Consider the following 19,210-nt stretch of genomic DNA (forward strand, 5'->3'; position numbering starts at 1 on the left):
TTTTGAATGATTAATATTCTAATTTTTACAGCATCTTTAAGAGAAAATTCGCAAAGATTGCAGAAATGGGTATGTGGAGTGATAAGGTGTGGTCTTGGAATCTGCAGATTAATGATGATATATTGTCTCATGGAGGAAGACAACAAATGTTTGATTCAGAAACAACACTGCAGGATGTATCTTTGAGACAAAACGAGTCTGATATGTTTGTATGGTGGAGGGATCTGAAATGGTTCTCGGTAAATTTGTGTTATCTTTGGCTTTCTAATATGGTAAATGCATGTACAATAGTTACACCTTATTAGTAACAAGTTTTGAATGCCATTTGAAAGCTTAAAGCTCCTGGTAAATTGATCATGTTCGGTTGGATAATTATGCGTAATATTCTTCCAACTAAAATGGAGCTGATAAGAAGATATTTAATCGTTGATAGTTACTGCCCATATAGTTTTGCAGAAGAAGAAAGGTGTATACACTTACTCTACCACTGCCCAGCGACCAAGAAACAATGGAGATTGGTTTTTATGTTACTGGTTGTCTATACTAGATTCAAGGAAGGATTTATGGAGAATTTGTTCAATTCATTAATTTTGAAACTCAAAGGAAAGGTAATGTTGTACCTCGAAGAATACGATCCCTCGTGAAGCGCATCGCATGCTCGCAGAAAACATGTGTTCGAACAGAGTCGCCACCGAACTTTATTTAATCCAATGAAGAAAAAGAAAAATATCGATAAAAGCTTTGAAAAAGAACATAGTCGTCGCAACCATATTTGGGTTTGGGGGTCGGTTACATAAGGGGAAGGTATTAGCCCCCCTCGTGTTCGTTGTATTCAACGGGAACCTTATAGTTGAATGTGCGATTTGAATGTTAGCTTATGTTATTTATTTTCGTCGAGTAAATTAAAAGTGTAAAGGGAAAAACAAAGGGGTCGCAAAAAGTTTTTTATTAATGTTCCTGACGAAATTGTGAGTCTCGCTCCTACGTATCTCCGGGTGCGATGGAGAACTCAAGGCATACGTAGTTATAAGTAAAAAAAATGCATCTTTGTTGGTCAACATTAGCGAAGCTATTTTGTCGAAGGAAGTGTAAAATAAATAAATAAATAAAAATAAAAAGGGAGTGTAAAAATGATTGAATTAGGGTTATTAAATAAAGAGAACAAAGTCCAAAACAAAACTAGGCCAAAATCACCAAAACACTTAACTCTAATTTAAATTGATTCAATATATAATAGATAATATAAAAAAAGGGATGAGAATGAATATGGGGTGTGAAAAATAAATATCGGCTTAAAGCCCAATTAACAATATTAACTCTAATATTCACTAATTGAGAAAAAAAAAAAAAAAAAAATAAAGAAATGCAAAGCAGGAGAGCAGCGCCCATATTTGACCTATTGCTAAGAAATTTCAAAATTCAAAGGTCACTAATATTTACTATTTACTATTTACATGGTGACACATGACATACAATTTATTTTTAACAAAAACATCCAAACAAAATAAACCAATACTGCAAACACAGAAACACAGAAAGTGAGTCTAGAGGGTGGTGATTTGCGCGGTTTAGTGTGTTGTAATGTCAGTCGTGTGCATGTCCAGATTGTTATTTTAATAATTTGACAAAAGAATAAAATAAAATGATTAAAAATACATAAAAATCAAATGCAAACGTGTTTGAAAAATTAAATTAAATATATTAAAATGATTAATATGAAATAAATATTTTTTGATCAAATTTAAAATAAAAATTAATCAATACAATACTCATACTGTTTAAAATACAATTGAAAAAATAATCGAAAAATAAAACAAATACGCCATATTAATTTACATATTTGATTTAACAACCTCTTTTCAATTCAATGTCATCATTACTCACATTTAGCCTTTGTATATTAAAGATAATTTAATCAAATTAGATCATCAGTCTCTTTAGCTTTTGTACCATTCATTGAACCATCATTACTATATCATCAATTTTTTTCAAACTTAGACATATGTAAACAATTAGTATACTCTATATTTTAAGTAAATTCTCCAAATTACAACTTAATAACTGATTGTTACAGTAAACCACCCACTTAAATGTCATGCACCTAACACTCTCCACAACGAGGAGAAAGCAAATCAAATAAGTTAGCATTTGCTGATTTAGTTTTTGACTCTGCTTGTACAATGGGGACTTTGTTAGAATACATTTCATTATTTGTAGCCATTCTCTTCATCATATTCTACAATATATGGAAACGAAACAAAAATGTTCTTATACCAAACTGGCCAATCATTGGCATGCTACCATCCGTTTTCCATAATCTATCCAATATTCACGATTTCGCAACCGTAACTTTCAAACATTATGGAAGCACTTTTCATTTTAAAGGACCATGGCTCACAAACATGGCTAACATTATTTTCACTTGTGATCCCATGAATGTGCACCACATCCTCAGCAAGAATTTCATCAACTATGGGAAAGGATCTGATTTCCATGAAATATTTGAAATTCTTGGTATTGGTATTTTTAATTTGGATTCCAATGAATGGAAACAAGAAAGAACACTACTTCATTCATTGCTCAAAAGGAAAAACATTGAGATCATCCTTCAACAAAACATTCAAAAGAAGCTAGAAAATAGCCTATTACCATTTCTTGATCATGCATATAAAAGTGTACAAGTACTTGATTTACAAGATATTCTTGAAAGGTTCACCTTTGACATCACCTCTTCCTTTTTATTTGGATTGGATCCTAATTGTCTTGATCCTTACAAATTCAATGAATTATCTAATATCGCTTGTTTAAAAGCCGTGTCTGAGATTGAGGAAGTGGCATTGTTCAGACACTATATTCCAAAATGTATTTGGAAGCTACAAAGATGGCTACAAATTGGTCAAGAGAAGAAGCACAAGGTAGCTCTAGAAAATCTTCACCAATTCTTGCACAAATGTATAACTTATTCCAAAGGCAATGGAGATGAGGATGAATATCATTCTTGCTTTCTAAAAGAATTAATGAGGAAAGGATTGGGAAAAGGGGAAAAGACTGAGAAGTATATTACAGACACTGCAGTCAATCTCTTACTTGCAGGAAATGGAACAATTAGTTCAGGTCTGAGTTGGTTCTTTTGGCTTGTTTCAACTCATCCTATTGTGGAAGCTAAAATCATTCAAGAGATCAAAGATAACTATTTAGCACAAGAGATGAATTCTATTACAAATTTAAGTATGGAAGACATTGATAAGCTAGTTTATCTTCATGGAGCTATATGTGAAGCCTTAAGGCTTTATCCACCTGTACCATTTGAGCACAAGTGTGCAGTTAAATCTGATATACTACCTAGTGGAGACCATGTTAGAGCAAATACAAAGTTAATATATTCTTTGTATGCAATGGGAAGGATGGAAGAAATATGGGGAGAGGATTGCTTGGAGTTTAAGCCAGAGAGATGGATAGCAGATAATGGACAGATTATACATGTTCCATCTTACAAGTTCATAGCATTCAATGCGGGTCCAAGAAGTTGTATTGGAAAAGGTATTAGCTTTGTTCAAATGAAGATGGTAGCTGTTTCTATGTTATGGAAGTTTCACATACAGGTGGTGGAAGGTCATTCTGTAACTCCAAGGGTTTCTGTTGTTCTTCGTATGGAACATGGTCTTAAGGTGAATATTAGTAAAAGATGCATTTGATATAAGCATCATAATTCATTATGTGAAGTTATGATTATAGTGTGACGCATGTTGTGTTATTTCCTTAATATGTCCAAGCTAAATAATGGTATGGTTATAAGTCCATACTACTTTCCTGATGTGTGTTTAATTATTACATGAATTCATATTTTAATGTTTTGAATTGTGAATTTGTCATCCGGTTGGTTTAACTAGTTGTTCAGCATTTGCTTCATGTACATACTATTTTTTAATTTCCCGTAGTATGCAATTCGGTTGTTGATGAGTCGAGGGTCGATAAAGATTTTTGACCAAAAAGCTCCTAATTTATTTCATTAAATATAACATAACTATTAACTTACTAACACCTAACATTGATATTGCTTAATTGCATCCGCACGAGTATATTGCTTAATACCATTTTTTCATTTCAAAACCATTTTTTTAATTTCTTTGAAATGAAAAAATAAATTAATTCAGGTTTTCAATAAAAAGATTTGTGTAACTAAATACTTATAATTAATTATGAAATTTACAAATAATTATAACAAAATACTTATAAATATCACGTAAGAAAAATTATGCGCCATTATATTTGTATCCCCACATTACAGCATTAACAAATTTCACAACAGCACATCAGTAAAAAAAAATTAGTTAAGGCTAACATTATAGGGCTTCTAAGTCCTAACTACTCCAACGAAGAGTAAATGTGATAAAGATATCATGAACAATATTTTGCTTCATACATAAAGCAATGCAATCTAAGAATATCAAATTAATCAAAGAAGTTTTTGGTTTTTATTCAATTGAAATAAGTGAACAAAACTGTTATTGAAACAGTAGGAAACAGTAGAAGCGATGATTTCTAATCTTCTATTGCTAATGCAATGAAAAGTGAAGTTTTTCATAATGCAATACTAACATGATTTTTTATAAAGCCTTACTTTCTTGCCTTCATTTTGCATATCTTAACATTGTCATGCTAGAAACTGAGAGGTAATATGACCTTACAGAGCCATATGATTTTTGCTTGAAATTGAAAATTGTAATGCAACTTTTCCTCAAACAAGAATTTGTCCATCAACCAGTCGACATTTCATCTTCAGATGTTGGGATGCGATTAATGGGAAAGTTGTTGATATGGATATGTACTTCAGATGGATCCACCCCAAAGACATTGTCCAAGAAAGTCGGCAACGATATTTGTAGCCAATGGTAACATTGTAAACTAACAATTTAAAGTTTACGGCATTTAATTGTTAGGATAATATGAATTCAAGATTTTTCAGAAGCTTTTATCATAGACAAAGAGAATAATCTGCAATTAGAGAGCCCCTCAACTCTTACAAATAGGTACAAAAGCCATTGGTTTTTTTGGCAGTAAAACAACAATTACAAAAACTGCACATGAATATACTTTAAGACTAAGCATTAGCATAAGTGTAAGAAAAAGATTTGATTATTAGTTTTGATGATAACAATGCATTGTTTCTTAGAGAATAATTTTACACCCTAATGATTTTGTCTTGTGTATAGATTTTGCTAATAGGTTATGACTCTGAAGAATTAATGTGTGACGTCATCAGATTCTCGACTCAACACACTTTGACTCTAAAGAGATACAAATGTGCTTTATAAGATAATGTCAAGTACTAGAACGCTCTTAGACAATTGTTTTGATGAACGTTTGTGCTAAAGCTTATGACTTTGAATCTGATAGAATAGCCTCTGAAGATGCGTCAAGCGTTCAAGATTATGCACCCTCAAGTTCTGAAGACTCTTAAGAACAAGATCCGAAGACTCTGAAGACCAGGTTCTGAGGAACTGTGTCAAGACTCTGAAAACCAAGATTCTAATAATTCTCCCAACGAGTCTCTTGATCCTTCTAAACATGCTTCAAAATCATTTATTTAGAAGCCTCTGAAGATTAGAAGATAAGATCAAAATGTTTTGCGTTAGGAAAATAGTACACTGTACAAGATCAACCTTTCCTCACTACGCTAGTTTTGTGGGCTAAGTTTGATACCCCAAAATATACCCTCATTTTTCCCTTTGTACATACCTCGTTTTGCATACATTCAAACCATATCATACATGACCATTGCATTTGGTTATGTCATCAAGCATGACCACATTATGGTTTGTATCTTAACACTAAGGGTTCATTTTGTTTTAGTTGTCAACTAACCCTTATTCCATTGAGAGATGGTTTTTGTTTTCTATTTTCACTCATAAAGGTAATCATGTTTCAAATCAAGGCAGGACAAAGGTCTTTTGGGCCATGGAAAATGCAAGTTTGATCATAGTGTTTCAAAGGTGGTTCATGTGCTTATTCCCATGCCACATCACTCAGTTTTTAAGCCATCTTCAATATCACTCAATCCCTAACCAAAATTTCATCAAAGGTTTTCTCATTACATCATCATCATCATGACTTGTAATGCAAGAAAAAATCAAGTTTGCAAGGGGTGTACAAGTGTGGTTGACCTAATTTGTAAGTATGCCCTACTTTTGGTCCAAACCCCATAACTTTTTCAATTTTCACCCAAATGACAAGATTATTCGATCCAAATGTGCCTTTCGGGATCCTCTACAACTTTGATTCAAGGGTCAAACATCAATTCATCTATTTAAGACCTCATTTGTGCCATTGACCAAGTTGTCAATTTGGGCCAAAACCATGTCATGACCCCTACTTTCAACCTTGCCATTTTCAGCTAAATTATCCTATTGACCCGATTCCTTTTGAATTGTTTTAATCTTATGGAAAATATAATTTGGCCCAAGTTTGACTCAAAATGCATGTCGTAGTCAAAAGTTATGGCATCATGAACATTGGACCTCAATATGACCTAGCATGCTGCAAGGTGATTGACCATTTGCCTAGCCCATTTTTCAGATCACGACCTCAATTTTACATACTGATAACTTTCACATCAAAGATCCTCTTGAATTTATTCTTTTTGCATCTTATTTGTTAGTTCTATGTTTTTATGATTGACGACAATTTTGTTAAAACTTGTATCACAACAAGATGATAAGCAAGATGTTGTGACATATTGATCAGACATCTTTGCATATTTTGTTTTACTTCTTGGAATAATTATTTTATTATGAGATATCTAAAGATTCTATGAATATTTAGTTATCATATCTGACTGTCTAAGAATGTTTATTTTAAGGACTCTTGTTTCGTTTCCAACTGCGCACTTGTTTCATAAAAAAAGATGTTGAGATTTGATTTGATTCTGAAGAAGATTGTGGAGACTGGATGTTGAAACATTTATGGAGACATCATATTTGATTTTTCAGAACAAATATCGAAACATTTATGGAGACATCAGATTTGATTCTACATAAGAGATGTCGAAACATTTAAGGAAACATTTGATTATGCAGACTGGATGTCGAAACATTTAATGAGACATCAGATTTGATTCTGTAGAACCGATGTCGAAACATTTATGGAGACATCATATTTGATTATGTATAACAGATGTCGAAACATATAAGGAAACATTTGATTGTGCAGATTGGATGTCAAAACATTAAATGAGATATCAAATTTGATTTGATTTGATTTAGTTTGTTTTGATCTGCTATTTTTTTTAGCCCGAAGCCTATGCTTACCAAAGCCTATTTAAAGAGGACGTTACTAAACCTAATTTACAAGAAGAAGCAGCACTGAAAATTGTCTTTGTTAGGGTTTAGTTGTCATTGTTATTTATATGCCATTCTAGTATCTCTTCGATACTTGAATTGGGCTGAGTTTATTCAGTTGTAATTGTGAATCACTCATGAGCTTTTAAGTAAGAGTGCATTATGTTTTCATTGGAAATGTGTCTTCTGTTCTTTGAATGTTTTTCAGTTGTTATCACTGTTGTGTGATTGAAGGGGAGTGAGGAAGGTCTCATATCTCGGAGAGTCTTAGATAGAAATTCCACGAGTAGTGATTAGGTAAGAAGTTTGTAAAACCAGAGGTTGTTTATAACTTCAAACTAATACTGTTATAGTGGATTTCCTTCCTGGATTGGATGCCCTTAGATGTAGGTGACATTGCACCAAACTGGGTTAACAATTGACATGTGTTATTTTCTTCCTGCTTTCTACACTGTTATTGTTTCTAGTGTGACATATCCCGAATCTGGTGTCGTGACATCGTATATAACATTTGTTATTTGCATAATTGTTTATGGTGTGACATGTCCTGAACCTGGTGTCGTGACATCGTATACGACATCTGTTATCTGATTACTATTATTATTGTGTCAAGTCCTGAGATTAGGGTCGTGACATCGCATATGACATATGATATCTGAATACCAGAATTTCAATTGGTATCAGAGCAGGCATCCTACTCTATTTCTGGGTGAGATTCGGGGAAGATACTTTATGGTACGATGAAAGGAGGATTTGTTAACATACCACCCATCTTAGATGGCACAAATTATGATTATTGGAAGGCGCGTATGGTGGCATTCCTAAAATCTATGGATAGGAAGACTTGGAAAGCTATCATCAAGGGTTTGGAACATACTTTTGTGAAGGACAGAGATGGGAAGGCTACTACCGACTTGAAGCCTGAAGAGGCTGGTCTAAGGAAGAAGATGCATAGGCCCTTAGAATCTCCAAAGCTTTGAATGCTCTATTCTACGGAGTTGACAAAAACATATTCAGGTTAATAAATACCTATATTGTGGCTAAAGATGCATGAGAAATTCTCAGAACCACCCGTGAAGGTACATCTAAAGTGAAGATGTCTAGACTTCATCTTCTCACTACAAGATTTGAGAATCTAAATATGAAATATGATGAGAGTATTCATGATTTTCACATGAATGTTCTTAAAAGTACAAATTCATCTAGTTCCTTTGGAGAAAACATGTCAGAAGAAAAACTGGTTAGAAAAATTCTTAGGTCCTTACCTAAGAAATTTGACATGAAGGTCACAACCATTGAAGAAGCCCAAGACACCAGCAACATGAGAGTAGATGAACTTGTTAGGTCACTCCAAACTTTTGAATTTGGTATCAGTGACATATCTGAAAAGAAGAACAATAGCATATCTTTTGTATCTAACACTTAAGATGAAGATGACCAACATGACTTGGATATTAATGAGGGAATGTATAATGCTATTGTACTACTTAAGTAATAATTCAACAAGGTGCTAAAGGGAATGGACAGGAAGTCGAGACCAAATGTCAAGAACATCTCATCTGACATCAGCAAGAATAGTGATTCCCAGAGCAAAACACGAACATAAGAAAAGCCCAATCAAGAAAAAGGTATTCAGTGTCATGAATATGAGGGTTTTGGTCACATTAGACCAGAATGTCCCACGTATCTCAAGAAACAAAAGAAAGGCTTGTCTGTTTTTTTCGTCTGATGATTCTGAAGGTGAAACTGATGATGAGATTACTAGGCATGTTACAACTTTCACTGGTAGATATGAATTTGATGAAGATTATTATGATGAGGATGTATATTATGAAGAATTGGTTTATTTCTACAAAGAGCTTTATGTCATAAGTGAAGAGGTGTGTAAGATAGGGAAAACCAGAAGAGAATCATAGCTCAACTACAAGCTGAAAAAGAAAAACTTTTATCTACTATAACTGATCTTGAAAATGAGGTTACTCTATTGTCTTTTAAACTTGAAAACATGACAAAATCCATAAGAATGTTGAACAATGGGTCTGATATGCTAGATGAGATTCTTCAAGTTGGAAAAAAGGCTGGAAACTTAAAAGATATAGGTTTTAATTACCAATATCAAAATAAACAAGGAAAAACCCATGTGACAAACTTTATTCCTCCAGAAAGGAAGTATGAGCTCATGATGTTCGACCAAATGTTACAACATCATGCCAGACATCAGGAAACTCAAACTAAAGTTAAGTTTTTGTCTTGGAAATGTCATTAGTGTGGTAAATATGGACATATAAAGCATTTCTTCTATAAACTGCATGGTTATCCAAAACATCCAACAAATCCCAGGGCTAATCATGTAATAATTAAAACTAGAAAGGAGTGGAAACCTAAGGTTGTTCCACATGAAACTAGTTGTTCTTCCACATGCCTAATTTCCATGTAAGATGAGGTCAAGTTGTCGCACCAGAAACTTGGACATCTGAATCTTAAAGGGATATCTCTTGGTTACTCTACAAATAGTAGAGCTTGCAGAGTGTAGGTGTTTAATTGGCTGCATTGTATGGTAAAACACTAGCTGGATTCTAATGTCTTGACTGATGTCATGACATGCTGTGAAGGTGTTTGTGTGACTGCATTGTAGGTTAGAATATCTAACTGTACTCTGATGTCTTGAATGATGTCATGACACACGTGAGTAGTTTACTGCAGGATTAGCTAATACAGGATTTATTGAATGTCAAATTGGATGTGGTGACATTCATCCCTGTCAGCAGATACTGAGGAATAGAACAGTTGGTGTTCTGTTAGAACTCAGTATTTATTTTTAGTCTGGTTATCAAGGAAATACCAGATCTGGCATAAGGCCTACTGTCTGAATGTCAAACTGGATGTTATGACATTCATCATTGACAGCATATACTGAACAATAGACAGAGTGGTGTTCTGCTACACTTCAGTATGTTTCTCAGTCTGTTCTTCAAGAGGATAACAGAGCTGACTGAAGGCTAAGTGTGTAAATGTCAAATTGGATGCTTTGACATTTATTAATGTAAGCTGTTACTGTAGAATGGACAGATTGGTCCTGTACAGTTCAACAAATTTGTATAGTCTGTTTTCAGAAAAAAACAGACTTAGCATATGGTCCTTGATGTCAAGCTGAATGTTGTGACATTCATTCCTGACAGCATATGCTATATTGTAGGTTGTTTAGTTTTTCTGTTTCAGCTTTTTCTCAGGCTATTCTTCAGGGATTCAACAGCTGAGAGAAAATCCAGGAAATCAACAACCAAGCTACATTTAATGAACCTAACAAATAGCCTATTTGTTAGTAACCTAGATGTGGAATTTAGGGAAACTCGGGTGACCTTAAATTCAGGAGAATACAGGTGCAAGGCCCAAGTACTGCAATATAAAAGGAGGTCATTCCTTCATTCAGAACTGAGGATTTTGAGGCGTGAAGATTTAGTGTGTCCATCATACTTCACTGCTGTATTTTTGTGAGTCTTGTATTAGACATATCTTGTAAACCAAGCTATTATCACGTAGATGATTGCTTTGGTATAGGGTGTTCATTGAGTTGTAAGTGTTGTGTCACTCTAAGCTTTTAAGCGTGAGTGCTGTGTATCTTGATTAAAGCTGTTAAGCACAATCAAGAGTTGTTTGAAGTGTGACTTCAAAATTGTCTTTAATATTGATTAAAGGTAGTAATCACTGAGGTGATTGAGGGGGAGTGAGTAGGAACTCTGATCTTAGTGTAAGATTGAAATTGCATTGGGTAGGGATTAAGTGAAGAGTTGTAAACGGGTGAGTTTAGCTTTGAATTAATACTACTAATAGTGGATTTCCTCCCTGGCTTGGTAGCCCCCAGACGTAGGTCATGTTGGACTGAACTGGGTAACCAATTACTTGTGTTATTCACTGCACTTACTTTTAAGTTCTGCATAATTCTTGTCTGTGCAGAATTGGATGTCATAACAACCCGTGTGACATCGAAAGTCTGATAACTAGAATTTCAATTGGCATCAGAGCAGGCACCCTGCTTGTTAATTTCTGGGTGAGATCTAGGGAAGTTACTTTCTAGTACCATGGACAAGGATATAGGACACTCAAATAGACCACCCATGTTGGATGGCTCTAACTATGATGACTGGAAGCCTCGTATGATAGCCTTCTTAAGGTCTGTAGATAGCAAAGTCTGGAGAGCTGTCAACAAAGGATGGGAACATCCAACGAAGACAGGTGAAGATGGAGTCAGTGTGCAAATTCCTGAAGAAGAGTGGGACAAGGAGCAAGAGGCATTAGCCCTTGGAAATTCTAAGGCCTTGAATGCATTGTCCAATGGAATCAGTAAGAACATCTTCAGGCTGGTGCACCACTGTGAGCTAGCTAAGGAAGTTTGGGATACCCTCAAGATAACCCATGAAGGTACTTCCAAGGTGAAGATGTCCAAACTTCAGATGCTGACCACCAAGTTTGAAAATCTGAGGATGAAAGAGGATGAGACTATTCATGACTTTCACATGAATATTCTTGAAATTGCAACACCTCTGGTGGACTAGGTGAGAAAATGGCTGAAGAGAAACTTGTAAGAAAGATTCTCAGGTCCTTGCATAAGAGATTTGCTATGAAGGTCACAACCATAGAGGAGGATCAAGACATCTGCAATATGAAGGTGGATGAGCTCATTGGTTCTCTCTAAACCTTTGAAATGGGCTTGTGTGAGAATGCTGAAAAGAAGAAAAAAAGCGTAGCTTTTGTATCTAATACTGAAGAGGAGTCAGAAGCAGGATATACTGGAGGTGATGAAAGCATATCAGAAGCCATAGCCATGCTTGGGAGACAGTTCAACAAGTTCGTGAAGAAGATTGATCAAAGAGGTAGACCTAATGTCAAGAACATCTCGTCTGACATCAGGAAAAGATCAACTTCTGAAGAAAAGTTCAACCAAGGCAAGGGAATCCAGTGTCATGGTTGTGAAGGGTATGGACACATTAGAGCTGAATGCCCTACTTACCTCAAGATGCAAAAGAAGGGGCTAGCTGTCACATGGTCTGAAGGAGATTCTGAAAGTGAATTTGAAGGAGAATCTGCTAAACATGTCACTGCACTAACAAGTGTTTGTGCCACTGATGATGACTCAAGTGCAGATGAACTGACCTCTGATGAACTTGCTGCAACTTATAAGAAGCTATGTGTCACCAGTGCAAAAGTGCGTGTACAAGGAGAAAAGCAGAAGAAACTGATCAAGGAGCTGGAAGATGAGAGACAGAAGCATCTGATAGTCATAGAGGGTCTAAATGGTGAGATAACCCTGCTGACCTCCAAGCTGGATCAAATGACTAAATCCATCAGAATGTTGAATAAAGGAACTGACACCTTGGAAGAGATCCTAAAGGTGGGACTGAAGTCTGGAACCACATCTGCTTTAGGCTTTGTGAAAAAATCCTCAGCTGAACTCAAACGCCCAAAGGCTAAAGTTCAGAAATTCAAGCGGAGGTCACATCCAATGTCTCAACATCGGGGAACCAGGATGAATAATCATCAGAAGCGGAAATTCCAAAAATGGAGATGTCACCACTGTGGTAGGCTTGGGCATATTAAAGCCTTCTGCTACAGGCTTCATGGTTACCCGAACCAAGCCCCTCATGTCAGGCCTAAGCATAAGACATATAGGCACTATGTCCCAATCAAGAAGCGACAATGGTATGCTAGGTTAGCTCACACAACTCTAAGGGCTTCTACCAGAGAAGACTGGTACTTTGACAGTGGCTGCTCAAGACATATGACTGGTATGGAAAATCTATTGGTGGATATTCAACCTCACACTACCAGCTATGTGACCTTTGGTGATGGTGCTAAAGGAAAAATAAAAGGTGTGGGTAAGCTGGACTGCTCTGGAGTTCGAAAACTGAATAATGTGCTGTTAGTAAGAGGACTAACTACAAACCTCATCAGCATAAGCCAGCTGTGTGATCAAGGGTTCTATGTTCAGTTTACTAAGGAGCTATGTATTGTGACAAATGGTGACAATCAGGAAGTTATGAGAGGATCCAGATCCAAAGATAACTGTTATCTGTGGGAACCTAAAGTCTCAAACTTCTCCACAATCTGCTCCTCAGCCAAGGAAGAACAGGAGGTGAAGCTGTGGCATAGACGCCTTGGACATCTCCACTTACGGGGAATGAAGAAGATCATATCCAAGGAAGCAGTCAGAGGAATTCCAAAGCTGCTTATTGATGAAGGAAGAGTCTGTGGAGAATGCCAGGTGGGCAAGCAAACCAAGATGTCACATCCGAAGCTGGGACATCCTACAACTTCCAGAGTTCTGGAACTGTTGCACATGGACTTAATGGGACCTATGCAGGTTGAAAGTCTGGGTGGAAAGAGATATGCATACGTGGTGGTTGATGACCATTCCAGATACACGTGGATAAGCTTTATTAGAGAGAAGTCAGATACATTTGATGTCTTCAAAGACCTGTGCATCAGACTTCAAAGGGAAAAGGACAACTGTGTTGTCCGAATTAGGAGTGATCATGGTACGGAGTTCAAAAATTCCAAGTTTGATGAGTTTTGCTCGTCTAAAGGAATAAGTCATGAGTTCTCCTCTCCTATAACTCCTCAGCAGAATGGGATAGTTGAAAGGAAAAATAGAACTATTCAAGAATCTGCCAGAGCCATGATTCATGCAAAGAAGCTCCCTATGCACTTTTGGGCTGAAGCTATGAATACCGCGTGCTATGTTCACAACAGAGTCACCTTGAGAAAAGGAACCTCCTCCACTCTGTATGAAATATGGAAAGACAGAAAACCCACTGTGAAGTACTTTCATATCTTTGGAAGTAAATGCTACATTCTCATAGCTCGTGAACAGAGAAGGAAACTGGATCCCAAAAGTGATGAGGGTATATTTCTAGGATACTCCACTAACAGTAGAGCGTACAGAGTGTTCAACTACAGGACCAATGTCCTGATGGAATCCATAAATGTTATTGTGGATGATAAAGAGGAAGGAATCAATGTCATAGAGGATGTTGAAACATTCCTTGACATTTCAACAGACATTCCAGTCAAGTCTGAAGAAGCACATGAACCTCCTCCTGAATGTGAAGTAGATGCAACCACCAAAATGCCATCTATCAGAATTCAGAAAGACCACCCTAAGGATCTTATCATAGGGGATCCCAATAGTGGTGTGACTACCAGGTCAAGGGGAATAAGCTCAAATTCCTGTTTTGTATCCAAGGTTGAACCAAAGAATGTGAAAGAAGCCCTGACTGACGAATATTGGATCAATGCCATGCAAGAGGAACTTGAGCAGTTTAAAAGGAATGAAGTATGGGAGCTAGTTCCAAGACCTGAAGGGACCAACATCATTGGTACCAAGTGGATCTACAAAAACAAGTCTGATGAGAAAGGAGTAATTACTAGGAATAAAGCAAGACTAGTAGCTCAAGGATATACTCAAGTTGAAGGGGTTGATTTTGATGAGACGTTTGCACCCGTTGCTAGGCTTGAGTCCATCAGATTGCTGTTAGGTGTAGCATGCATTCTGAAGTTTAAACTGTTCCAAATGGATGTGAAGAGTGCATTCTTGAACGGCTATTTGAATGAAGAAGTCTATGTGGAACAACCTAAAGGGTTCTGTGATCCTAACCAACCTAAGCATGTGTACAAGTTGAGGAAGCCTTGTATGGGTTGAAGCAAGCACCTAGAGCGTGGTATGAAAGGTTGACTGAATTTCTGACCTCAAATGGATACAGAAAAGGTGGGATAGATAAAACCTTGTTTGTGAAGGATGAAGACGGCAAAATCATGATTGCTCAAATCTATGTGGATGATATAGTCTTCGGTGGAATGTCAGAACAAATGGTAGAACTTTTTGTTCACCAAATGCAATCTGAGTTTGAAATGAGTCTGGTTGGGGAACTGACTTATTTTCTTGGAATGCAAGTCAACCAAATGGAGGACTCTATGTTTCTCTCCCAAAGCAAGTATGCCAAAAACATAGTTAAGAAGTTTGGTATGGATAGTGCTAGGCACAAGAGAACTCCTGCTCCTACTTATCTAAAGTTAACCAAAGATGATGGAGGGCCTAGTGTTGATCAATGCTTGTATAGAAGCATGATAGACAGTCTGCTATACCTAACTGCAAGTAGACCAGACATTTCCTATGCAGTTGGAGTGTGTGTTAGATACCAAGCAGAGCCCAAAGTGAGCCACTTGAATCAAGTCAAAAGGATTCTCAAGTACATCAATGGGACGTGTGACTATGGGATGCTGTACTCACATGGTTTTGAGCCTGTACTATCTGGGTACTGTGATGCTGACTGGGTTGGGAGTGCTGATGACAGAAAAAGCACATCAGGAGGATGTTTCTTCTTGGGAGACAATCTAATATCTTGGTTCAGCAAGAAGCAGAATTGTGTATCTCTGTCCACTGCAGAGGCTGAATACATAGCTGCTGGAAGCAGTTGTTCCCAACTGGTTTGGATGAAACAGATGCTCATTGAGTACAATGTCACTCAAAATGCCATGACGTTGTTCTGTGATAATCTCAGTGCCATCAATATTTCCAAGAATCCCATCCAACACAGCAGGACCAAACATATTGACATTAGACATCACTTCATCAGAGATCTGGTGGAAGACAAGGTGATTACCTTGGAACATGTAGCCACTGAACTCCAACTGGCTGACATATTTACAAAGGCTCTGGATGCTACTCAGTTTGAAAACTTAAGGGGCAAACTGGGAATATGTCTCTCTGAGAACTTATAGCAACCAATGATGTTTGGGATGTATTGTTTAATATCTCTGCCTATTAAACAATTGGAACTATGCTCTGATTGGTCAACAGATCATAGCTATGCCACTTGCAACAAGTGTGGCAACAAGATGTTAAGGAGATATCCTAACGTGAGGCGGCCTATGCACCTGCAGGAGTTCAAGGACATTGTTCATGCAGGAGTGGTTCTGGATGTCAGACACAAAGTCATGGCATCTGATATGGCGGTACCTACTGTAAAGCAAAAGTGGGTGACTACTTGATCAAAGCTGTGAAGCAAGATCAAGTGGGTGCTAACTTGGTTGAAACTGTGAAGTAAAACCAAGTCTGTAATTCTGTCAGTTATGTGTAATTCTGTTTAAGTTATGGTGGTTCTGTAATTTAAAGTGTTGCTTTGGCAACATTTTTGACAAAAGGGGGAGTAACAGACAGGTGATACCCCAGGACAACAGAGTATTTTGTTAAAACAGATAGTCATGACAGAGTCAAGATTCCCTCCCCTGCAGCTGATGTGTGATGAAATTTTTATTTAACTTCTGTTTGTGTGCTGATGTGTGTGTGAAGTTTTATTTAACTTCCATGTGTGTGAGTATGCTACCACTCCGAGTGTATTAGCTAGGTCTATTTCCTGCTAGATGTGTGATTTCCGCTGCTATGAACTCTGTTGTGGGATCAAAGTGTTTTAGCCAAAAATTTGCCAAAGGGGGAGTTTGTAGGTGTTTAATTGGCTGCATTGTATGGTAAAACACTAGCTGGATTCTAATGTCTTGACTGATGTCATGACATGCTGTGAAGGTGTTTGTGTGACTGCATTGTAGGTTAGATATCTAACTGTACTCTGATGTCTTGAAGGATGTCATGACACACGTGAGTAGTTTACTGCAGGATTAGCTAATACAGGATTTATTGAATGTCAAATTGGATGTGGTGACATTCATCCCTGTCAGCAGATACTGAGGAATAGAACAGTTGGTGTTCTGTTAGAACTCAGTATTTATTTTCAGTCTGGTTATCAAGGAAATACCAGATCTGGCATAAGGCCTACTGTCTGAATGTCAAACTGGATGTTATGACATTCATCATTGATAGCATATACTGAACAATAGAAAGAGTGGTGTTCTGCTACACTTCAGTATGTTTCTCAGTCTGTTCTTCAAGAGGATAACAGAACTGGCTGAAGGTTAAGTGTGTAAATGTCAAATTGGATGCTTTGACATTTATTAATGTAAGTTGTTACTGTAGAATGGACACATTGGTCCTGTAGAGTTCAACAAATTTGTACAGTCTGTTTTCAGAAAAAAAACAGACTTAGCATATGGTCCTTGATGTCAAGCTGAATGTTGTGACATTCATTCCTGACAGCATATGCTATATTGTAGGTTGTTTAGTTTTTCTGTTTCAGCTTTTTCTCAGGCTATTCTTCAGGGATTCAACAGCTGAGAGAAAATCCAGGAAATCAACAACCAAGCTACATTTAATGAACCTAACAAATAGCCTATTTGTTAGTAACCTAGATGTGGAATTTAGGGAAACTCGGGTGACCTTAAATTCAGGAAAATACAAGTGCAAGGCCCAAGTACTGCAATATAAAAGGAGGTCATTCCTTCATTCAGAACTGGGGATTTTGAGGCGTGAAGATTTAGTGTGTCCATCATACTTCACTGCTGTATTTTTGTGAGTCTTGTATTAGACATATCTTGTAAACCAAGCTATTATCACGTAGATGATTGCTTTGGTATAGGGTGTTCATTGAGTTGTAAGTGTTGTGTCGCTCTAAGCTTTTAAGCGTGAGTGCTGTGTATCTTGATTAAAGCTGTTAAGCACAATCAAGAGTTGTTTGAAGTGTGACTTCAAAATTGTCTTTAATATTGATTAAAGGTAGTAATCACTGAGGTGATTGAGGGGGAGTGAGTAGGAACTCTGATCTTAGTGTAAGATTGAAATTGCATTGGGTAGGGATTAAGTGAAGAGTTGTAAACGGGTGAGTTTAGCTTTGAATTAATACTACTAATAGTGGATTTCCTCCATGGCTTGGTAGCCCCTAGACGTAGTTCATGTTGGACTGAACTGGGTAAACAATTACTTGTGTTATTCACTGCACTTACTTTTAAGTTCTGCATAATTCTTGTCTGTGCAGAATTGGATGTCATAACAACCCGTGTGACATCGAAAGTCTGATAACTAGAATTTCAATTGGCATCAGAGCAGGCACCCTGCCTGTTAATTTCTGGGTGAGATCTAGGGAAGTTACTTTCTAGTACCATGGACAAGGATATAGGACACTCAAATAGACCACCCATGTTGGATGGCTCTAACTATGATGACTGGAAGCCTCGTATGATAGCCTTCTTAAGGTCTCTAGATAGCAAAGTCTGGAGAGCTGTCAACAAAGGATGGTAACATCCAACGAAGACAGGTGAAGATGGAGTCAGTGTGCAAATTCCTGAAGAAGAGTGGGACAAGGAGCAAGAGGCATTAGCCCTTGGAAATTCTAAGGCCTTGAATGCATTGTTCAATGGAATCAGTAAGAACATCTTCAGGCTGGTGCACCACTGTGAGCTAACTAAGGAAGTTTGGGATACCCTCAAGATAACCCATGAAGGTACTTCCAAGGTGAAGATGTCCAAACTTCAGATGCTGACCACCAAGTTTGAAAATCTGAGGATGAAAGAGGATGAGACTATTCACGACTTTCACATGAATATTCTTGAAATTGCAAACACCTCTGTTGGACTAGGTGAGAAAATGGATGAAGAGAAACTTGTAAGAAAGATTCTCAGGTCCTTGCCTAAGAGATTTGCTATGAAGGTCACAATCATAGAGGAGGCTCAAGACATCTGCAATATGAAGGTGGATGAGCTCATTGGTTCTCTCCAAACCTTTGAAATGGGCTTGTGTGAGAATGCTGAAAAGAAGAACAAAAGCGTAGCTTTTGTATCTAATACTGAAGAGGAGTCAGAAGCAGGATATACTGGAGGTGATGAAAGCATATCAGAAGCCATAGCCATGCTTGGGAGACAGTTCAACAAGTTCGTGAAGAAGATTGATCAAAGAGGTAGACCTAATGTCAAGAACATCTCGTCTGACATTA

The 19,210-nt window shown here is 37.0% G+C and overlaps 1 protein-coding gene across 1 annotated transcript; it reads left to right on the top strand.

Moving 5' to 3' along the window:
- Positions 1-2,134: 2,134 nt before the first annotated feature.
- LOC127097172 (alkane hydroxylase MAH1) lies at positions 2,135-3,858 on the top strand. Its single transcript, XM_051035683.1, has one exon. The coding sequence runs from the start codon at positions 2,181-2,183 to the stop codon at positions 3,693-3,695; it is 1,515 nt and encodes a 504-aa protein (XP_050891640.1). The 5' UTR covers positions 2,135-2,180; the 3' UTR covers positions 3,696-3,858.
- Positions 3,859-19,210: the final 15,352 nt, after the last annotated feature.

The sequence above is a fragment of the Lathyrus oleraceus genome, chromosome 6 (genome assembly GCF_024323335.1).
Source record: "Lathyrus oleraceus cultivar Zhongwan6 chromosome 6, CAAS_Psat_ZW6_1.0, whole genome shotgun sequence".
NCBI classification, from domain to species: domain Eukaryota; kingdom Viridiplantae; phylum Streptophyta; class Magnoliopsida; order Fabales; family Fabaceae; genus Lathyrus; species Lathyrus oleraceus.

What these genes read in the sequence shown, in the direction of transcription:
- LOC127097172 (XM_051035683.1), top strand. Translation starts at nt 2,181, where the DNA reads ATGGGGACTTTGTTAGAATACATTTCATTATTTGTAGCCATTCTCTTC.